The following is a 20,385-nucleotide window of genomic DNA, read 5'->3' as shown; positions in this document are numbered from 1 at the left end:
CAGAAACGATTTCAAGAGGCGCAGAAGCGATTTCAAAACAAAAACAAGGTCATGGTTAAACGCATAAAGTATTCTATCTACCAAAGTTTAAAATCATATTAATACCTCTTGAGAAACTAGATTGAGAAGTGATTATTTGATGACACAATTTCAAACAGGCAACAGAAACGTCATGTCTAGTTACATAATATTTATTTCTGGGCATAAAAATAGAAGATATTCCTATCTACACTAGTTCTGTAACCGCTGCTGGGGGCAGCACACATCTAGACAGTGACAATGAATTGACATCTCACTATTTACCGGACAAAACAATCCACACTCCTTTGCACCATAAAATTGACAATGGTTAACAAACAACTGTGTCTAATATCAAAAGCATCAGCGTATATTTCTTCTCAAAAGAAAGCATATTACTTCATTGTACATGAGACAGAATGTAACATTCTTGTGACCCAAACTCAAGAAAACGTAACTGGCTGACATTTCTATAACTTTTCAGCTATCTTCCTCACATTTATCAAAATTTCAGCCAGGTAAATTTTCTTAAAGTTGTTTCACAAGAATATCATTTTTTACGTACCAATTTGATGGTGCTAGTCATGGATGTACATAAGAAGTTTGCAATACATCAGATATTCCTTGTAATTTATCTACATGTACATCATATCGAAATACATGTACACTTCTTTTAAACAAAAAATGATTTGAGTGTCATCCACTGTACATGTATCCTGTATATAGTATACTTGTTGCATATTCTTATTGTATAATTAGACTTATGCCAATATTTTCTACTACCGGCATGTGTCCATCCCACTCAACTAAGGTATAATGGCAATTATATTCCTTGTAGCTGATATATTTACTAGCATAGGTAAGAAATAAGACACACCTGAACAAAAAAGTAAGATAAAACCTGAACTAGAAAGCTTAAGGAGTTAATGAGGCTGAACTACAAAACTAAGTATGACATACATTTACTGCAACCTAAGCAACTAAAACTTCACCAAACAAATATCACCACAAAAATAGAAAATAAACTATAGATATAATAAAGCTCTAACAGTTTACATTACACTAGAAAAAAACGCTAAAGAGAGAAAAATAAATGTGGAAGCTAGTTACTTTCAGAAAAAGCAAATATATCGTCTTTCATCCAAAAAACATGTATACCTCTGGATGTCTCTAGTCATGTCATAATAGTGACATATGTAACCTGTTGCATTGTACAGCTGAATGTTTCATACTACAGAAAAATTTGGGGGAGGGCAAATACTCGATTTCCATTCCCAACTTAATAGTGCAGCACTGAAACAACTTACAATGTCAATCCAAGCTCACATATCTCACAAGTTGTCCATACATTGCACCACATAATCATGTTCAGGCTACAAGTTCCATAATTGCGTACATGTCAAAATTAACTATTAGTAAGTCATTATCACATAGCCATGCAGATTGGGCCCATAAGCCATAAACATGGATTAATGGATAGGAAAGCTGTGCATTAATGATCGGCACACTTGTGGCAGTGATGGGATTTTAACTTTTTAACAATGTCAGAGTGAGTTTGAATCCGCTATATGATAATAACGTTAACGACCCTCTCTTCCCTCGGTTGTGACATAACCACCTACAACCACCTCACTGGCCAGGTATTATGTCATTGTAAACACCTCAGGGTGGGTCATTAACCCTTAATTTCTATAATCAAGCATTGGTGCTTCAGCATTCATCACATCATCAACAGACCATTCAGATTCATCAAATCTATTGTTTACTGAGTCTAACAATTGTAAATAGTAACTGGGGCACCATGTACATGGAAGGATGCACATGTGTACACCAAAGACTGATCCTTTGCTATGCATCTAAGCCCCCAATAATTTGTCATAGTCTAGATTCTTCACTTCTCCCTTAAGATTCACACTAATGGGTTAAGGGTGCAGATTTTGAGTCTATTTACTTTACCACTAGAGGCCTAGCATGGTTGCCGGCCTTGTTGACTTTAGTCCACGCAGGGTATCAATCAATGAGAGCAGACAAAAGCTAGCAAGGCAGCCAACCAGGCTACTAGAAGAGGCATAGGAAAGTTCAGCAGCAGTCATACATCTCCTAAGTTCTTAACATGCCTATTGGAGCATTCTGAAGATCTGAGGTTGTTTAGGTACATGTCATTTCCTGCTTTATCAGTTATTGAATGCATAATTCGTCAGGTTTGTCCTATGGAATAGTCCTAAGTGTTCAATTAGTTCTAGCCACAAGATCTTAATCTTAAATGTAGGATCTGTGATACTTAGATTATTTTGCGTAGTTACCAAATGTTGCTGAAACTAAGTACTATGATGCCAACAGTGACATTCTTACTTGGCCAAACTGACTTGATAATATTGACAACATCCTAGCATCCTATTAATTTTAATCTGTATGTAAAACAAAGAAATTTGCAGCCACAATGTCAATCATACAAAGAAGCTGCAAAATGAGCAACCATATGTTGTAAATTGCGAAAAAATATCAGAAATGGATACTAATTTTATAGAATTCCAAAGTCAGAGATAAGGATTCAAAGAAAAGAACCAAAGAATATAGTTTGGTATACCATGTTCAGTCAATTCTTCATCCGTCCTGACTGCTTAGATTTCATAACGAAGGCAACTTCACCACACTATATCAGTTTTGGGGTGGGCAGAGGATGTCATCAATATAGTCAAATCAGTAGGGCCTTATGGCAACTCTAGTGTTCTATTTCAATGTTAGTACAAGGAGGGTAAGCCTCAATTGGTTTTAAGACAAGCTATTATTCAACTGTAATACCATTACACCACCCACTTTATGTCTTATGAGTTTCAAATACACTGTGCGTTGGAGAAGTTGCATGGCTTCTCGAACCTCTATACCTGGGTAAAAGAAATCAAAGATCCCCTTTCTTCTGTTAGTGCTATGTTGTCTATACAAGATACACGTATAGATATCGTCGAAAAATGTACTTTGCACCTGTCTTATGATAAGGGATGGCTAAATGCATAGATGGTGTCTGTGTCTCTCCACCAAGTTTAGTCTTCACCGGAGCTAGAAACTGTTTTTCACCTCCAATGTTCATTCTCCTTGTTCATGAGCTGTGTTTTGCTGAGCTAAGTTAAAACTTTCATGTCCAGTTTCACAGTATTCCATGAAGCTTGGTTGAATCAGATCTGACAAACTTTGAAGTTTTAAAAGCAATGGTTTTAGCACAGTTGGCATTTCAACCCAAAGGACCATGCTAGCTTCAGCAAAGCTTAAGGATACTATTGCATTCCTGTACATTTCAAAATATTTTTCCCCTAACAAAGTAAGTTCAGTCTTAATCTGCCTTTGTTGACTTCATACTGTGCTTGAGCTATATAGCAGCTAAGTCAACAATAGCTGACTGGTTCTTCAAAAGGTAGGTGGTCACAACTTAACCTTCTCCCTGCTGCCTTACCCTGTAATGAAAACACATTTGGTGCCAAACTGCAACCTTAATTAAGACTACAGGAAAATACAGATGGAAAGAATCCAATAAATGGACACAAAACATATCTGAAGAAATGTTACAAGACAAGAGTTAAATCTTCCACTTTTCATCTTTTGCTATATAAAACCTCAAATAGTACTGAAATGATAACAGCGCTACATGATAGTTCCGTACAATATCTGTATGTCATTGCTTTGCTTTGTTTGAGACACTGTGTGCAGCTCCTGTGTATGAAGATGGTTACTGTGAGTGTGTGGAGACATTTGGTACAGTTAGCCCTCAGAAAACTTCAGGACATCTTCATACAAGAGATGAACAGAGGGTAAGAGCCAACTACTTTTCTACCAAATGTGCCATACATTTCCCAGACAATGACCATCTGTTATGCAGGCCTCGAAATTAACTTTTTTCCCTATTGTCCCTGAATCGTCCCGAAAGTGGATTTCAACTGTCCCGAAAGTGTCTCGAAGTGTCCCAACCAGGGCCAAAGATGTGAACTTAGTGGGGGTTCTGGATTAAGTTCCAGAGGTTCATGTTCAGCTTAGAACCTATACTCAAGTCTGAACCTGAACTCAAGCCATGGCATATGTGTGTTAGAAATATATTTTTTTTCAGTTGCATACAAAATTGCATGTTGGCAAACATTTTGCATGCAAAATATAATACATGCAAAATTATATACAGTCAGTAGTAAACACAAAAGCCCTCAAACAGTGAAGAATTCCAACATACAATATACAAGTTTTTAAGAAATCAATACCTTTTTCTAATTTAGTAAAATTTCTAATATGGCAAAAATAACAAAGAAGTACTTAATTTCGCCCCAAGAAAGAATAAAGCACGATGCTGGATTTAATCTATCATATTATCGGGCAATATCGGCCCTCTATCGACATTTGAAACTGCAGTTTCACAAATTCTCGTTAGAGGGCGTTGTGTCGTTCTCGCGTGTTATTGCGAGATTTAGCGAGAGTTCGCTAAAAATTTCAAGATGGCCGGTGTTTATTTCTATTCTTCGCCAAATGGCCGAAATCGCGGGAGTTTTTATTGCTTTTTTTGTGTTTTTAGGCACAACTTAACAGGTTGACTACGGATGGAACTATTTAATAAATATTTCCCAATGGAAATGGGAACATCTTTACCGCAAAATCTTCCGCTGAATCGAGTTCCTCCATGACGGGGACTGACTCAGAATTTTCTGATTGTCCCGAAATAGTCCCGAAACGTAAGTTGAATTGTCCCGAACCCAAATTCTACTGTCCTCGGGACACGGGACATGGTTAATTTCGAGGCCTGTTATGTTCAGTATCCTAATTTGTTTTCAGGCTTGGCTTGCATCAACTTCTGATCTCTAACAGCAGTTGGAAAGTTTCCATGCAAAAATCTATGTCTCACTAAGGGTTCTGTGATCTTTCCTTGATCCCACCAAGCATGCATCACAGTCTATCATCAACTAATTCACATTATTCTAAGATCATACAATTTTCTGTATCAGTAGATCTAAGATCAGAAGAGCATTGAGCATTTTTGCCAAGATCTCTCTACAGCACTTACGTGTAACTATTGCATCAATCAAATCTACTATTAGACAACATAAATCAACTCTAGTCATGGCCATTCATTTTGCATGCATTTAAACTTGCAATGCTTACTTTCATCATTATTATTCCACACTTTTGTAAACCCTGGCATCTCCATTTTAAGTCATAGAGTGACTTCTGCAAGATCTAGAAGCTGCTGCTTACTATGCTTCACCACTGAAAATCCTTATAGTAGTAGCATGAAAGTTTACCTGTGTTAATAATTAACACAGTACAAAGCTAAAACTTTGTTCCAACACAATCAATAAGCGCATCAACATTTCGACTGTCCTACAGTCTTCTTCAAAACTGAAATATTTTCTGAATCCTGAGAAAGACTGCAGTAAGACAGTGAAAAATGTGATGTGTTGGAACAAACTTCTAACTCCATATAAAGAACTCATAGTTTTAAGAGTAAGCTTTCCACAACAAAATGCAAGCCATTTAAATTCTTGCATCGCATTAAAAACAAGCCTTCCCAGCAGACAATCAGCAAATTCAACCATACATTTTCCTACCACAGATTAGCATACCAGTCTATTTCATGTGAGTTAATTAGTATAAATTAATTAATTAATTACTGATGGTTAATGAGGACTCCTGGGGGGCCCAGGTAGACTGACATCATCATCTGGACGGACAGGAGCTGTTTGCTGATTGGCTGCTGTTGCTCTGAGCGCTGGACGTGGTGCCGACGCTCAGCGAGGAGAAGCCACTCTGGCTGGATTGCAGACTCGTCATCGAACCCCTGGAAGTAAAGATACATCTTAACATAGAAACCTCGTGCTCAACTGCTGGGAGGTGTTTAGAGGTTTGTTTGTTTGTTTGTTTTATCAAGTAGTATAGTAAGATCTCCATTAGTGTCACATGAAGAAACACTACTCTACCTGGAGGCCATTTACATAACAAATAAAATGAAATGTGAATAACAAAAACTTGTACAATTGGTTAACAGAAAATTATACAAAATCAAATATAGTGATTAAGATTAAGATAGGAGAAATGTCTTAAGAGAGCCAGGAGCACTGTGAAGTTGAGACTTAAGTTAGAATCATACTCAATCAGGGACCATTTGAAAGGGAAGCATGCAGACTTCTTCCAGAGACAATTTTGACGGCACTTCCTTATGTGGCTGGTAACTAAGTAAACTTGCACTCACTAAAAAGATGGTTGGTTAAGTTTGTAAAATATACTTCATTCATGCATGCGTAGTCAAGTTTTGCCGAAATCAGTTTCATTATGAACTCACACACATTACATTTTCACATGGCAAGATGAAAAATTAGTTTAGTTTTGCACCAAAAGTGCACAGGCCCTTCAATGGTCACTGCAAGTAATCAACATCTTTGAGGTCAATGAGAAAATGTTCACATGACACCAGCAACTCAAGAAACTTCCAACAACTTGTCAGGGCAATCCTTTCCATTTCATTTTCTTCTGTTATTGTAGAGAGTGAGATACAAGAGACAGGTAAGATGTGAATGATAGGAGATGAGAAAGACTGAGGAACAGGAAGACACACCCACTTACATGAAGGACAGAGGTCTGATGGGGGACAGAGAAGAAGAGTCAAGAAGAACAAGTCAGCACAGCACTAACTACAAACACAACACAACACTCATTGATACCAGAACCAGTAAAGCTAGATTCATGCAATCGAAAAGGGTGATACCCTTGACACAAACAGTTTCAGTTTGGGCTCAAACAAAGACTTTCCAAAACAGACAACAGAAACTTTTTTTATGGCAACTACTATTGCAAGCGGTGTAAATGGCTCAGTCAATCATTGAATCAAGATATTCTGCAAGAAGATGTCGTTTTCATGCTTTTTTCAATCATGAAAAAAAGCTAATATTCAAGTGAGTGATGAAAATATTCAGCTCATTATAAACCTAAAGAGATAGATACACCTGAGAGTTTAACTTTTCCTACAGAAGCTGAGGACAATTTAGATACTCAGTAAGCGGTAAGCTCATAGATTGGACCATGGCTTTGTCCAGTCCTAGATTTCTTTAAGTCACAAGGCAAAGCCATGCTCACAGCCTGGTGTGAATTAGACCTATTACACATGCTGATTTTGTCTGGCAAAATGACTGGAATGGTTATCATTTTTGACCATCATTAGCAACAAGATTTGTTGGAATGACCGCTGCTTTGCAAAGCCCTGCATTAGACACAGAGACGAGCCGTTTATCTTGAGACCTACCTGAAGTCATCGGAGGCCAGGACCTCGTGATAGTACATGACCTTGCACTTGTGGTGGGTGAAGACGTCAGGCAGGGTGGCCTTGACTGCCTGTGGAAGGGAGGAGCTGACAGGAGCGTTGTGGAACTTCCACTGCAGCACGTAAGGACCGGGGTACCGCGCCACGTGGGAACCCTGCAGATGGGTTAGCATATAATTTCTCATTTATCTCATTTACATAGTCTTCAAGCAGATGTATGGATCTGTCTTATTCTTGTTGTTTTACACCTGTTTTTGCAACATTAAGCGCCCTTTTCTAGTACATGAATTGGACTTTTTTTTACAATTTGCCTCCTCCCAAATAATCAGCCTAACTGTCAAAAGCAATCTTGGAAATGTTCGCAGTGGTTTTATTTTCATGGCGACCTGTCCAGCACAAAGTCATAACACTGTTTCCATTGTATTACAGAAATTCTGCAACTGCAAACTTTAAAAAAACGGCACGAGTACCTTTTCCCCATCCTATCCTGAAATCAAGTCCCTGCAAACATTAATGAATATACATAATTTATAGCTCTGGGATAATGACAGCGCTCAGACGGAATTCAACCGGTTTGACTTTATTCGTCTTTTTCAAGAATGACAGAGATTGGACCACTCCTCCTTTTATACTTTTTCTGCGCCTCCCTAGTGCAAGGCGCTCTAACTCGAGTGTAAGATATTGACCAATCAGCGTAAAGGTTCTCATTTTGCCCTGGTTATAGGGTAGGGAATTAATGAATATACAGTATCCTCACCTGAATGCTCTCCCCCTCATGGCAGACCAGTGGCGTCTCCACCACACTCACGTCCACCCCTACTGTCATGGACTTGTCCAGCAGCTGGACGTTCAGCGGCCCGCCCACGGCCCCGGGCGGATCCTTGGGCACGGCCAGCGGTCGTCTGGACCTCAGCACCGTGAACACCACGTCTCCCTTCAGCACGTCAAAGTCCCACGTCAGCACTGAGTCCTTGTCGTCGATGTTCACTAAAACCTGTTCCATGTGTGAGGAGGACATTAGTAATCTGCATACCTGCAAAGCTTGTATGTTACATCGAAGTGTGGTTAAACCGGCCATACAGCCACATGAGAGCCTGAAAAGCAGGACAACCTTCACATTGATCTTCGGGAGTGAAGAAACAGCCATCATCACAGATAAAGATACAGGATCACAATCAAAACTGTAGGGACCTACTCTTAATGAAAACCGTCCGTGTGTGACACCTTTGTGGTTCTGGGTTTAACTGAGTATGAGTCTGAAAATTAGAATAAATCATGCACATTTTGGGGCATGTGAGGAAAATCATGGACTGTGTTTGCTATATCGTATCTGTATCAGTATCTATATAGCCAGTATAATTGCCCTTCGGCGTAACACACCGGCTTTGGAAGCACACGGCGCAGCAAAAGCTGGTTATAGTACACCGAACGACCTGTCACATCTAACCTTCGCATATCTAACTGCATGCATTGTTTAAAGCTATCTAATGAGGATGCCTCTACAGTGAGGCTATATTGGATTTACTGCTTGACACACATACAGTCATACTTTGTTTGACTGACAATGAAGGATGCAGAGACAACTACACCTGTCCTACACAGGTTTATACAATTTGCCATCATCACCTCATGCGGGGCTCCTTTGATGACACTTGACAGTTGGTAGATGGTTTCCTGGCACAGAGACGGCAGCCCATCGTTCATGGACAGGTTATCCAGTAGCTGGTACAGGGACTTTGGAACCAGCCCTCCCTCTGGCATATTGCACTGCAACAGACAATGTCAGACATTGAGGTTGGCTGCTGTTGCATGATTTATTTTATCTGAACAATGATGCTATATGCCAACTTATGCATGTCACTGCCTTATGCATCTTACAACATGTGAAATTCAAAATCTTAAACAATCCATGCATATCAGGGCAACTACATCCATATCAAATGAGGACAAACATGACTTGAGGGTAAGAGGATTTACTTAAAAGTGGACGGTATAAAAGCAAGTGCAGCGCCACTCTTTGTCATCTGATGAAGACTTACCAATAAAAGTCAGAAAGATTAAATATCAGATTGTCTCTCCTTCCAACTAAAGAGGGTTTACTAAACAAAGTTAGAGAACAGTTCAGCATATGCAGATGCTGTATATAATCTTTATAAACATGGAATATTGTTATTGATTGTTATTCTGTCCATGTCAAAATTCTACTCGCTTTGTCCTTGTCAGCAGGGCTAACTATGCATGCTGAACAGCTAAACCAATAAATCAATGAATTAATAAACATACAACAACAATGCACATCAATATGTTTTAAGTATTATGAGCAGTGTTTAGTTGTTTCTTACATGGCATGTGCCTCCCAGGAAATCAGGGATGTACTCGGGGTCGATGTAGTCCGCCAGCCCCCCACTCTCCAGGTAATCATTGCCTCCGTATATCAGGAACTTCTTCCTGGTGTTCTCGTCGATGAACGGGCTGACGAGCGTCCACAGCACAGGGAACACACGCGGCGCCCGCACGATCAGCAGGCGCCCCATTGTCTCCGGGTAGTTTGCCTCCACCACTTCGATGAAGCGGAGCAGGGCCTTGACGCCCGGTCGCCACAGGTGGCGCATGGACAAGCCCTCCAGGTCGACAACACACGTCCAGGTACTGCAACACAAACACAATCTATTTTTAGCCAGGTTGAAATATGTCATAATCAAGGATTTTTCCTACTATCATAAACACGATGAAAAAGGTACTAAAATGGAGGTATATTTGTCTTGAATTATGCAGCAAAGTTGAAACTTCTGACTGCACTGTAACAGTAAGACCTGTAACAACTGTGTACTGTCGGGTTCTTTATTTACTGATTCTGGACTTCCTGATAGACCTACTCATCATGAGCTGGAGATGTCTTCATATTACCTAAGGACAAGCATGTACTGCAAGCACATACCTTAAGGTTCCCTTTCTACTGGATAGAGACTGGATAGAGACTGGATAGAGACTGTTGATTGACCTAAGGTGTTAGACTAAGTAGCGCCTATCTTCTCTGTCACCACCAGAGGAAAATTAGCTCATTGAGTTCATTTGAGCTAAACTGGTTCGAGATCACTTTTAATTTTATTGAACCTTAGCTGGGACCTAAGGTGTAAGACCCACCTAATGGGATATCCCCTTGCCTTGGTGGCCTCCTCACAGCGCCTCAGGCCCTCCTCGTTCACAGACAAGATATGGCGAAGGATGGCCTCCTCCCCACATGCCTTCAACAAACCCTTAACATCCATCTGTCCCAGTCTCAAGATGAACAAGGGACGGCCCTCTGGAAACACACATGTCATTATATTTATAGTCACAATTTCAATCACTGAATGGTTGGAGATTGTGGCTGTTGGCCACAGCAGATATGTCACCTGTATTTCAATTTTCAAAGCTATTGCAATTCTACTATACACAAGAGAAACCTACACATCTTCCCTGCCCACCTCTATCATAGTAGTGCCATCCTCCAGCGAAGTAGTCCACCAGGGGGGTGGGGGGCTTCCAGGTGTCCAGAATCAGGTCCACCTGGTGCTGTTTCCGCCATGCTAGGGAGTTACACAGCATCTTCCTCGCTTCTTCAAGGTTAAAGTCTCGCGCTCGCAGGAAACGCAGAATGTGGGAATCCTTGGGCACCTGGAGAAAAAAATTCTCAGGTCATAACGCTGCGCAGACTCTGACGAGTTCAGCAGATTGTGGCGTGCCTTATCCTTACTCCCACGGTGCATACGGCATCCACCAGTGTTAGCAATGCTTGCAAAATGACAGAAGTCTTCATGTAGACAACAGCGGTGTTAGAGAACAGCAGACTAGAATTGCAGGAGAGAATCTGTAGCAAAGACACATGCATGCGGCAGACAGTAGAGAAGGAACATGCTGTCCTGTTATGACTGAGGTCTTGGTAAATGAATGCAACAAAAGTTGTCTTGAGATTTCTCTGATCTTTGGCAGGTGTGAAACAGTAAGGACAAAGCAGTGGGAAGGGCAGACCCTTTTACCTTGGCAATACAAAAGTGAATTAAAAACCGCAATACATATTCCATATGTTGGAATGAAATTGTTCCTTGGTTTTTGTTAAGATAATTTTCATCTTTTACTGTACTGTTTTGATTTATTGTTCCAGGCCAAAGCTGTTTATACACAAAACCCATGCACAAGGATCTGATAACACAACATCCTGCTACTGCCCAAAACAGAGTTTATAGAAATGATTGACAATGTTATGATGAAAACAGTTCCCTAGGAATACATTGTATTGTGATTGTTCTCAAGGTTGAAAACAACAACCATAAAAATCATGATTTTACAAAGGAGAAATAAAAATTCTGTAATTGTCAAAAGATGAGCAAAAGCCCAAAAATTTTTCTACCACAGAAAATAATTCCACATCCTACAAACTCAGACTTCATGAGGTTTTTCATTGATTTTCTCCAGTACAAAAGAGACATAAAGTCTTCCCTCCCCTCACAAAGTACATGTAGTAAAGAAAATCCTCAAAATATGTGCTATAGCCCAAATATTTTGTCTCCTGGACAAAATAATTCTATATCCTACAAATTCCTAGTTGGTAACGTTTCTGTCAGTTTTCTTCAGTACAAATAGGACTTAATTCTCAAAAGATCTGCAATAGCCCAAATACTTCGTCTCCTAAAGAAAATAATTCCATATCCAACAAATGATAAGGTTTTTTTCTGAGCTTCTCCAGTACAGAAGGGAGCTGAAGTCTCCCCTCCCACTCCTTGAGTGAGTGTAGTATGAATGATACAGGGTTGTGACTGATCTCATGCAGCTTGCTGTGTGTGAGAGAGAGGAAGGGGACAACAGTCGTATACCCGGTCCCATGCACAGCCTCCTGACTCAGCCACGTCCTGCTCACATGATGGACGGAATGAGAGATGGAGGGGTGGAGAACAAACATCAAACACAACACGATGAATGTACAGTCAAACTACAACAAAGACAACCTCTGTAGAACATGTGCGACATGGTTATCAAGCTACATGTATCTGCAAAAAGCAAACCACATCCCGGAAGGTACACAAACAGCATTTACCACTACTCTGTTGCATAGTTTCTATGAAATATGTACAGGAATAGAACTGGCACATAAACAAATCATGCAGTTGATTTTGTAAGTATCCAACTTAGTCACATAACACAGCAGATCCAACCGGTCAATGATGTTTCAAACATGACATGTCAGAAAACCTCACACAACATTGTCAAGTTAGATGTACGTGTAAACTTGTCCAAATGTACATGTTGGGAAGTGTGTAAGTAAAGACACAAAAATGAATGCATATCTTGGACCCAGTTTCCATCATGCGTAGTAATAACAAATAGACAATGTGCAGTATGGGTGAATGTCTCGGGTTTTGTGAGAGCTTGTTCTTGCTTCCATCACCAGGGGTTGCCACCCAAGCCCTATATGTGCCACATGCTGTGTTAAACCACTTGAAATACTGTGTTGCATGGAGAGGGAGGGGTGGGGAGGGGGGCAAGTTTTGCATCCGACGAATCCATCACCAACCAGCCTTTTCCCCATATGAGTTAGAATGTCCACAGCTGAAACCATAACCACAAACATTAGCATGCAAACAACGGTACAAAAGTAACCAGAGGCTCGTCTTCCTCAGAGTCGTCTTCGTCATTCTCCACCTCGCTGTTTTCACCTGATTCCTACAGAGTTTATGCATCGTCAGCAAAGAAAACAAACAATTGCAGAAAGCAACACAAAGCCATGAAAAGCAGCATAACATAACATGACTGAATACCTATGACACCCACCTTACACGCACATTTCTTAATGCTACTAATACTACATACAAATGAAATCCATGTATACATGTGCGATAGAAGAAAACAACACAAATCCATGAATAGAGGCATAACAAGCTTAATGCTAACAATACTACAATATACAATCCAAATCCACTACAAACAGACAGCTACAATGTCTATGGAAAGCTATTTATATCCAACATAAATTACAGATCCTATGGAATTCAATTGTAATTCAAAAACTTTGTGCCAATTTCCTTAGAACAAACTTAAACAAGTACAACAGAATGCTATATCTAGTATATGTATTCACATTTTATTGAAGATCAGAACAGAGCAATCTGAATCCATCCCCTTATTTTGCTATTTTGCCCAAAATAAACTGAGAGGCATGTTAGCAAAAAGAGTGAAAACTACTAAATTGGCTTCATCTTCCTGAGTCATGTTTTCCTCCAGCTGAACTTACCTGTCCTTTGTGAGACTCGGCTATCCACTTGCGCAGCTGAATGAGGTAGGACTCCTGGATGGGGGTGAGGTGGCCCAGGAAACGTTCAATGTAATCTGCATCAAGTTTGTCTACAAAGGAGACATCAATATCATTATTAGTAGTACTGATAACAGAAGGATTTACTACTTTCTTCATCTATCTCCTAAACAAAAATAATACATCTTTATGTATGCAAAGCTTCACAATTTTAATGAAGATTCCAGGTAGACACAATTAGAAATCCATGAAATTTGTTCTAATGTTTTACTGTTTTTGGTTCAACGAGAACTGTTATTTTCATGCACTGGTAAACATATTTTATGCCAGGGTCACATTTCCAAACCAGGGCCTGGCTGGGCAGTTTGCAAGAACGATAAGTATGATATGAAAGACAACAAAACACACAAAACATAACAAACAGATTAATCTTGAGCATGATTTGTGTATCTTTCGTAATTTACATGTTCAATTTTTGGTTCCTGCAAACAGGCCGACCAGGCCCCGGTTTGGAAATGTGACCCTGACACAGGGCTGTCTCCAGCTTTATGTTTTTTTCTGTCCCACTCAATGTTGGGAGGCCATGTTGTTACTTTTCATTGTTAAATCTCCCATTTTCAGCTTACAAAAATATGTTTCCATCAATTTCATGTCATGAAGTTCACATGCGGATGAGGTGACATTTTTTTCCGTCGCAAAAAGCAAATTTCTGTCCCAGGATAGAGGGACAGGTGTTGGAGCCAGCCCTGCCCGGCATGGCCAAACTCTCCCCATTCCTAACCTACCTTCACTTGCGATCCTGACATCAGGCGGGAGTTCAGGTATGTCAGGTACTGTGGGTGAGGCAGGTGTCTGGGCAGCTGTGTTGGCGCTGTGGTAGCTGCTGCTGCTGGTGATACTGTCACAGCTACTAGGGGAGCTCAGGACTGTTGCAGAGGCTTGTGGCTCCGGTTCCTTCTTTGGGGGCTTGGCTTCAATAGGGGAGACCGGCTTCGGAGGGGTCCACGGAGGCACGTATGTTACTCCATTGCTTCTCAGGTCGTTGATGAAAAATTCTATGATTTCTTTTCCCTGTAAAACGATGTCAACATTGCATAAACATTATGTCACAGCTTAGTAGTACAAGAACAATTGTAAAGAATAAGGAGTCTTATGATAACAATGGCTACAATCACAAATTCAATCTCTTGAAAATTTTCACATAGGATTCTATGTTTTATACCAACATACACAGACAAGGGGTCTCACCTTTTTAATGTTTTGACTGTATTGCTTCATTGCTATTTTTTCCACTGTGCTCTCGAAACCAAAGAAGTTTTTTACATCAAGACTGGCGTACTGCTCAAAGCACGTCCATTCTGAGTTTTCTGGGTGAACCTGAAAAAAAGGCACGACAATTAGAACAAAACATCTTCACAAACAAAGTCTTGGAATTGGAAAAGTTGCAGTAGATGTTAACACTCTCCAAAACTAGGGTTGGGGTTTTGTTCGCGTGAAGAATTTTCGCGTTCGCGTGGAAAATTTTCGCGTGGAAAATTTGAAATGGAGAATTTATCTATAGGTTTAAAATATCAAAGTAATTTTATCATGAAAATTTTTCTCTCTTGGGAATAGACTTGAGTCCCTTGGGAATAGCACACACCAAACCACACCACACCCTGCCCACACCCATGCAGGGAAAAAGTTTGCCTGTAATTTTGATCATTTGCTCGTTAAAATACGCTAATTAGTTGATCAGAAGGGAATTGAAGGTTTACAAGTCTAAGGTTTCACACCCAAAAAATTTCAAAGGATTTTTGAAATTTAAAAAATACAAAAAAAACAAGCTGATTCCCAAGGGACTCAAGTCTATTCCCAAGGGAGAAAAATTTTCATGATAAAATTACTTTGATATTTTGAACCTATAAATAAATTCTCCATTTCAAATTTTCCACGCGAAAATTTTCCACGCGTACGCGAACATTCTTCACGCGAAAAAAACCCGTTCCCCAAAACTAGGGAACAAGATCGTCTAGATACAGAAACAAATTAGACAAAGACAATTTTGCTTGTTGACTTACAGAGTACAAACAGTTCTCCTTGACGATCACTCTAGATGCGAAGCTCTCATTGTGAGCTTCTATCTTGAGTGTACGTTCCCTCCTGTCCAGGGAGTTTTTCTGAATGAAGTACACCACTTCCACACCAGCAATCTGGAAAGGACAGACAGGGAGAACAGGTAATCAATCAACCAACCAATTGAGCAATCAATCAATCAAATTCAATTAGTCTATAGCAATAGTCAATTAAATAGTAATAGTAATGCCTTCAAGCACTAGAGTCATCAACCTAGGATTGATGGGTTCAAAAATGTTAATCTTTTTAAACAATCGTAGTGTGGAACCTCGTTTGCCGCCGAGTGCAGTAGCGGCATCCTCACTAGATAGCTTTAAACAATGCTTGGAGCTAGATGTGCAAAGGTACGGTGTGACAGGTTGTTCAGTGTAATGTAAGAAGATGCTATCACGCTGCGTGCTTGCGAAGCTGGTGTTACACAAAAGGGCTACAGGTATATAGATACAGACAGGATTTTACCAATAGCATAAGCTGGGTGACACGAGAAAGTTTCCCTACCTTTTTGAGGATGTATGGAGCGTCCACGTTGAGTTTACACCTCCTCTCCTTGACGTGGATGGCGCCATCATCGCTCTTGAACTCGTGCAGAATCTCACTGCCGAGGAACACTGGAATCTGTGGGCACGTTGGGAAGCGCCTCTCATACGCCTATGAGAAAAAAGGTATAGGTTTGGGGCCATTTCTATATGTTGCATACAAACATCTTTACCCTTCTTCCAGTTGACATATGCTGTCTATTCAGACTATTGCAGATGGAGGGCATACAGCTATTTGGGACACCTCTGAATCTTATTTCACACTACATTAAACAGGTAACTAATAACCTGCAAGAGTTTCTTTTAGCTGTAATTTTCCATTGAGGTGACCAAAATAACGGCATTATGGGAAATCCCAAAGTTTCAACTTCATGCCATGGTTAAGAAAATTTACCAGTATAAATAGAGTTCAAGAAAACTTAGTCTGTATAACGCAAACTCCAGCTGTCTGGGGGTTTCTCTCCCCTCCCCGCGGCGGCGAGGCGGTTACAGGGCGGCGAGCCGTCACAGGGCTTTATTGAATTCAGGCTAAAGAAAACTATGATTTATTCATGATTAAAACCTAAACCAGCTATGAAATTGAGCCAGATCATTGTCTATCCCCACAGCCTGTATCTAGTCACATTAATGACATTCCATATCCCAGATATCTGTCAGGGGTCAGCAACTCTGTCTGTCACAGGAGACTCTTGTCTGCCTCAAACGCCCCTCATGTTTCACTACCATGAGCCACCAATGGTAGCTGGCTCAAAGATAGGCCCAATTTATACAGGGTTTTTTCAGATATCTAAAAATCCGCCGACATCTGAGCTTTAGATATCTGGACGCATTTATACACACCGACAGGAAGTACCGCAGGACTCACGCAGCGCGCTGATTGCACTCGTGACCCTATTTAACCTTTTGCGCGCGTTTCAAAATGGCGGGAGAACCGCCTGTGTTTTTCGTCATGATGAATATGGTATTCTTTCTTTATCTGACTCGCGTGTGGCTAAACATGAAGCAGCAAGCAAGGGTTGAGCGTAAGAGGCGTTTGAGGTACTGGGGAAGACGACAGCGACCGGTCAGAATCAACGCTGTGTTCCTACTCGCTGCCCTTGTCGTGGCGGAGGGGGGAGGGCCGATCCACCGAACGATCTGGCATCACGAAAGAAGTCCGTCGTCCGTTTGAGAACAAATGGTCCTTGATGCTAAGAAGTTTTCCCGCTTTATCGCCTGCCAAATATGCAAACTAGCGTGAACCCCGACCTCTAGATGTCTACTACGCGACACATTCTGTTTAGACGTCCGGCTGGAGCAGTCGGGGACTCCCGCTGAGTTGTCGGGCGAATGCTTCAGAGTGGTCGGCTGAAATTTTCCCGACATCTAAAAAAAACCTCATTAAGACCATAAAATTCCTGTTTTGACACAGAAAAAAGCTGTCGCCTGGCAGATATCTGCAGTCCAGATATCTAGACAAGCTGTGTGTAAATTGGCCCATATTCCCATTATCCCATCCTTTGACTGATAGTGTTCTGTTTGTCCTGTTCATGTCAGTGTGTTGATGCAACATGCATTCCAATCAATAAGCAGTACCATCTGGCACTGGTGGGCAGAGAGCATCACAGAAATGCTATCTGCCTTGGGGGCATTAAGTCTCTAAAGATTATTCCCTTTAATCAGTCTGAGAAAGCCCAATGTGTCAAAAGTGACCCTGGTAAGGAGCCAAGAACAATTTTACACCAGAGGTTAGATTAGAAGGAAGACTGGAGCCAAGGTGTAATGAAATATTCTTTACCACCCCCTCCAAAGGTTTTGAAATACAATAGCCCTGACATGTCTGGTGTAGCTTGACCTGTTTCGATGATTGACTTGTGAGTCAACATGCTCAGACCCGAATTGGAATTTACCCAGGCACAGGATTGATACTTGCAAATCCTGGTATGAACTGTCGGAATCCGATTCACCAAATCCACCTCCTGAATAGGGATCAATCGGGAGCCTGGGCGAATTCGTGAATCCTGTCAAGCATGAACGGGGTCTAAGATTTGTTTGGTTTGGAGGGAGTCTAATTCTCACAGCCAAACAAGCTCTTTAAAGCCCTTTTCACAAACAACCTACTGTTTCTTGTTTGAGCAGGGCTGCAACAGTACCAACTGATGTGCATGTACAGTATTTATGAAAGGTGGATATGAAAGTGGCACCTGGCACTGGTGGGCAGAGTGCATCACAGAAATGCTATTTGCCTTGGGGGCATCAAGTCCATTCAATCATAAAACTTTCAGTCTGAGAAACCTGATGAGGAAAAAAGTGACCCAAGAACAAAGGTGGATCTGAAAGTGGCGAAGTAGCATCCACATACAAAATACATGACGTAAATGTTATGAAGAATAGGGCCGTTGACCCTGTGTACTTGGCTAAATAGGTAAGCCACAATGAAGCTGCACTGTAAGTTACTAGCTAAGTAAGAAACATCATACTTTGACCGTAGTTGACCAGAAAGAAAGCTATATGATATCAGACTATTGTCAAAATCATTAGGTTAACAGTTGTTTGTAGGGTTTTAGTTCTATGATTAACCAATTGTGGAGAAGCCATTAATCCGTCATACTGTCATAGGCCAACAATAGAAAATTCTGGGGCACCACATGACCTCAGATGACCCCAAATTGTGAGAATACAAACATCAACCAACACCATTTAGGCCATCACTTACAAACAAAACAAAACAAAAAAAGTGAAGACATTGGATTGGACTGTTTCACTTTCAGTTACAACATTCCTGCTTTGGGCTGTACAGAAATAGGATGGACGTCCTTTTTGGATTATGAGGATCAACTGTTAAAAGCTGGCATGTAAAGATGATATAACAATCATAACAATCATCTCTTCCCAATCCCTCTGGCTTTGTTACACAGTTACAGGTAAAACCTACGTAACGGTGAGTTGATATGTTTACATACTTGTTTGATAAATCTCTCTACACTGTCATCTTATGTAGAATGTTCTAGAGTCAAAATTACAATGTGTACAGACAACTACTGTACTATCATCTCTGACTCAGATGTACAAGAGTAGAGTAAAATTTAGAGTCAGGTAGGATGTAAACAAAGGGCGTTTACCAAGTCGATATGTTTCCTCGTTTCTTTCAGAAATCTCTCCACACTGTCATCTTAGGTAGAATGTTCTAGATTTTCCCAAAGTGCTCGTATAAGAATAGCTGTCAAAATTAACTAGATCACAAGTATTTGTACAGACTGTAACAGACAACTAACTTAACTATATCATCTCTGACGCAAATGCACAAATGACGTTTACCTAAAATAAGCTTGATCAAACGTCTGGGGTTTTAACTCTAGGCACTACGTGACGTCAATGTGCTTTTACTCGATCAATAACCAACAGTGATGTCCGATACGTGGGGTATTGTGGATAAGGGAAAATATAGATCTGCTCACCGCCATAACCAACTCAAACGGGTACTTGTAGACCCTGACAGGCGACTGGTACTGCTGGACCATCTTCCCAGTTCCGTCTGCTGCTAGCCAAATCCGTTCAACTGAGTGAAAAATGGAGTATAATAAATATCTTAAACACTGGTTAAAGCCTCCAGGTCCTTGTGGTTATCATACTTCGGAGAATGACGCCGAAGATGCTTGATGTCCGGGTTAGCGTTATTGTTCACTCAGCTCACGTTCTGATGACAGCTGACATGTTGGAAGCCGGTTCAACAAAAATGGTCGTCTGATATCCCGCGCGTTCCACAAAAAAACTTCTTGTTTCGCACAGAAATCCTCCACGTGTCGGGGTCACCTGAGTTGATTCGGCTTCGTGGTAATGTACAATACGAGAGAAGGAGTTCCCTGAGTCCTTGAGACAGTGGTGTGCTTCAGTTTTGGCTTGTGTCGTACCTGCGTCCCACCTCGGCTTCCTGCCGTCCTTGATCTTATCGTCCCCAATATACCGCACCCGAGCACACTCATACCCGGTGTAACGGACAAATCTGTATTAGCTGATAAACTACTTGCTTCAAAATCACCAACAATGCCAAGCACGTAGATTGAATATTCATATAAGTAATAGATATATCATCAGTTTTAATATTTTTGAGTATATGGTGTAGATTGATCAGTATGCAAGTTAATTAGACTGTTGACAAAACATTA

The 20,385-nt window shown here is 40.7% G+C and overlaps 1 protein-coding gene across 4 annotated transcripts; it reads right to left on the bottom strand.

Moving 5' to 3' along the window:
- Nucleotides 1–175: 175 nt before the first annotated feature.
- Nucleotides 176–20,211, bottom strand: LOC136439692 (SEC14-like protein 1). 4 transcript variants are annotated; one of them, XM_066435221.1, is made up of 16 exons: nt 20,131–20,206; nt 19,678–19,778; nt 16,203–16,352; nt 15,650–15,781; nt 14,838–14,966; nt 14,375–14,660; nt 13,572–13,681; nt 12,941–13,003; nt 12,157–12,192; nt 10,771–10,960; nt 10,448–10,607; nt 9,646–9,952; nt 8,930–9,070; nt 8,061–8,297; nt 7,286–7,458; nt 176–5,827 (listed from the first exon to the last, which is right to left on the bottom strand). In XM_066435221.1, the coding sequence occupies exons 2-16, from the start codon at nt 19,738–19,740 to the stop codon at nt 5,707–5,709; spliced, it is 2,298 nt and encodes a 765-aa protein (XP_066291318.1). In that variant the 5' UTR covers nt 19,741–19,778; nt 20,131–20,206; the 3' UTR covers nt 176–5,706. The 4 variants fall into 4 exon arrangements, with proteins under 4 accessions (XP_066291318.1, XP_066291319.1, XP_066291320.1 ...); XM_066435222.1 differs by lacking the exon at nt 12,157–12,192 and having other exon boundaries at nt 19,678–20,211; XM_066435223.1 differs by lacking the exon at nt 12,941–13,003 and having other exon boundaries at nt 19,678–20,211.
- Between the last annotated feature and the right edge of the window lie 174 nt (nt 20,212–20,385).

Source organism: Branchiostoma lanceolatum, chromosome 8, assembly GCF_035083965.1.
Source record: "Branchiostoma lanceolatum isolate klBraLanc5 chromosome 8, klBraLanc5.hap2, whole genome shotgun sequence".
Taxonomy (NCBI): Eukaryota; Metazoa; Chordata; class Leptocardii; order Amphioxiformes; family Branchiostomatidae; genus Branchiostoma; species Branchiostoma lanceolatum.
Note: the sequence above shows the minus strand (reverse complement) of the source record. Positions and strands in the feature narration are given on the sequence as shown.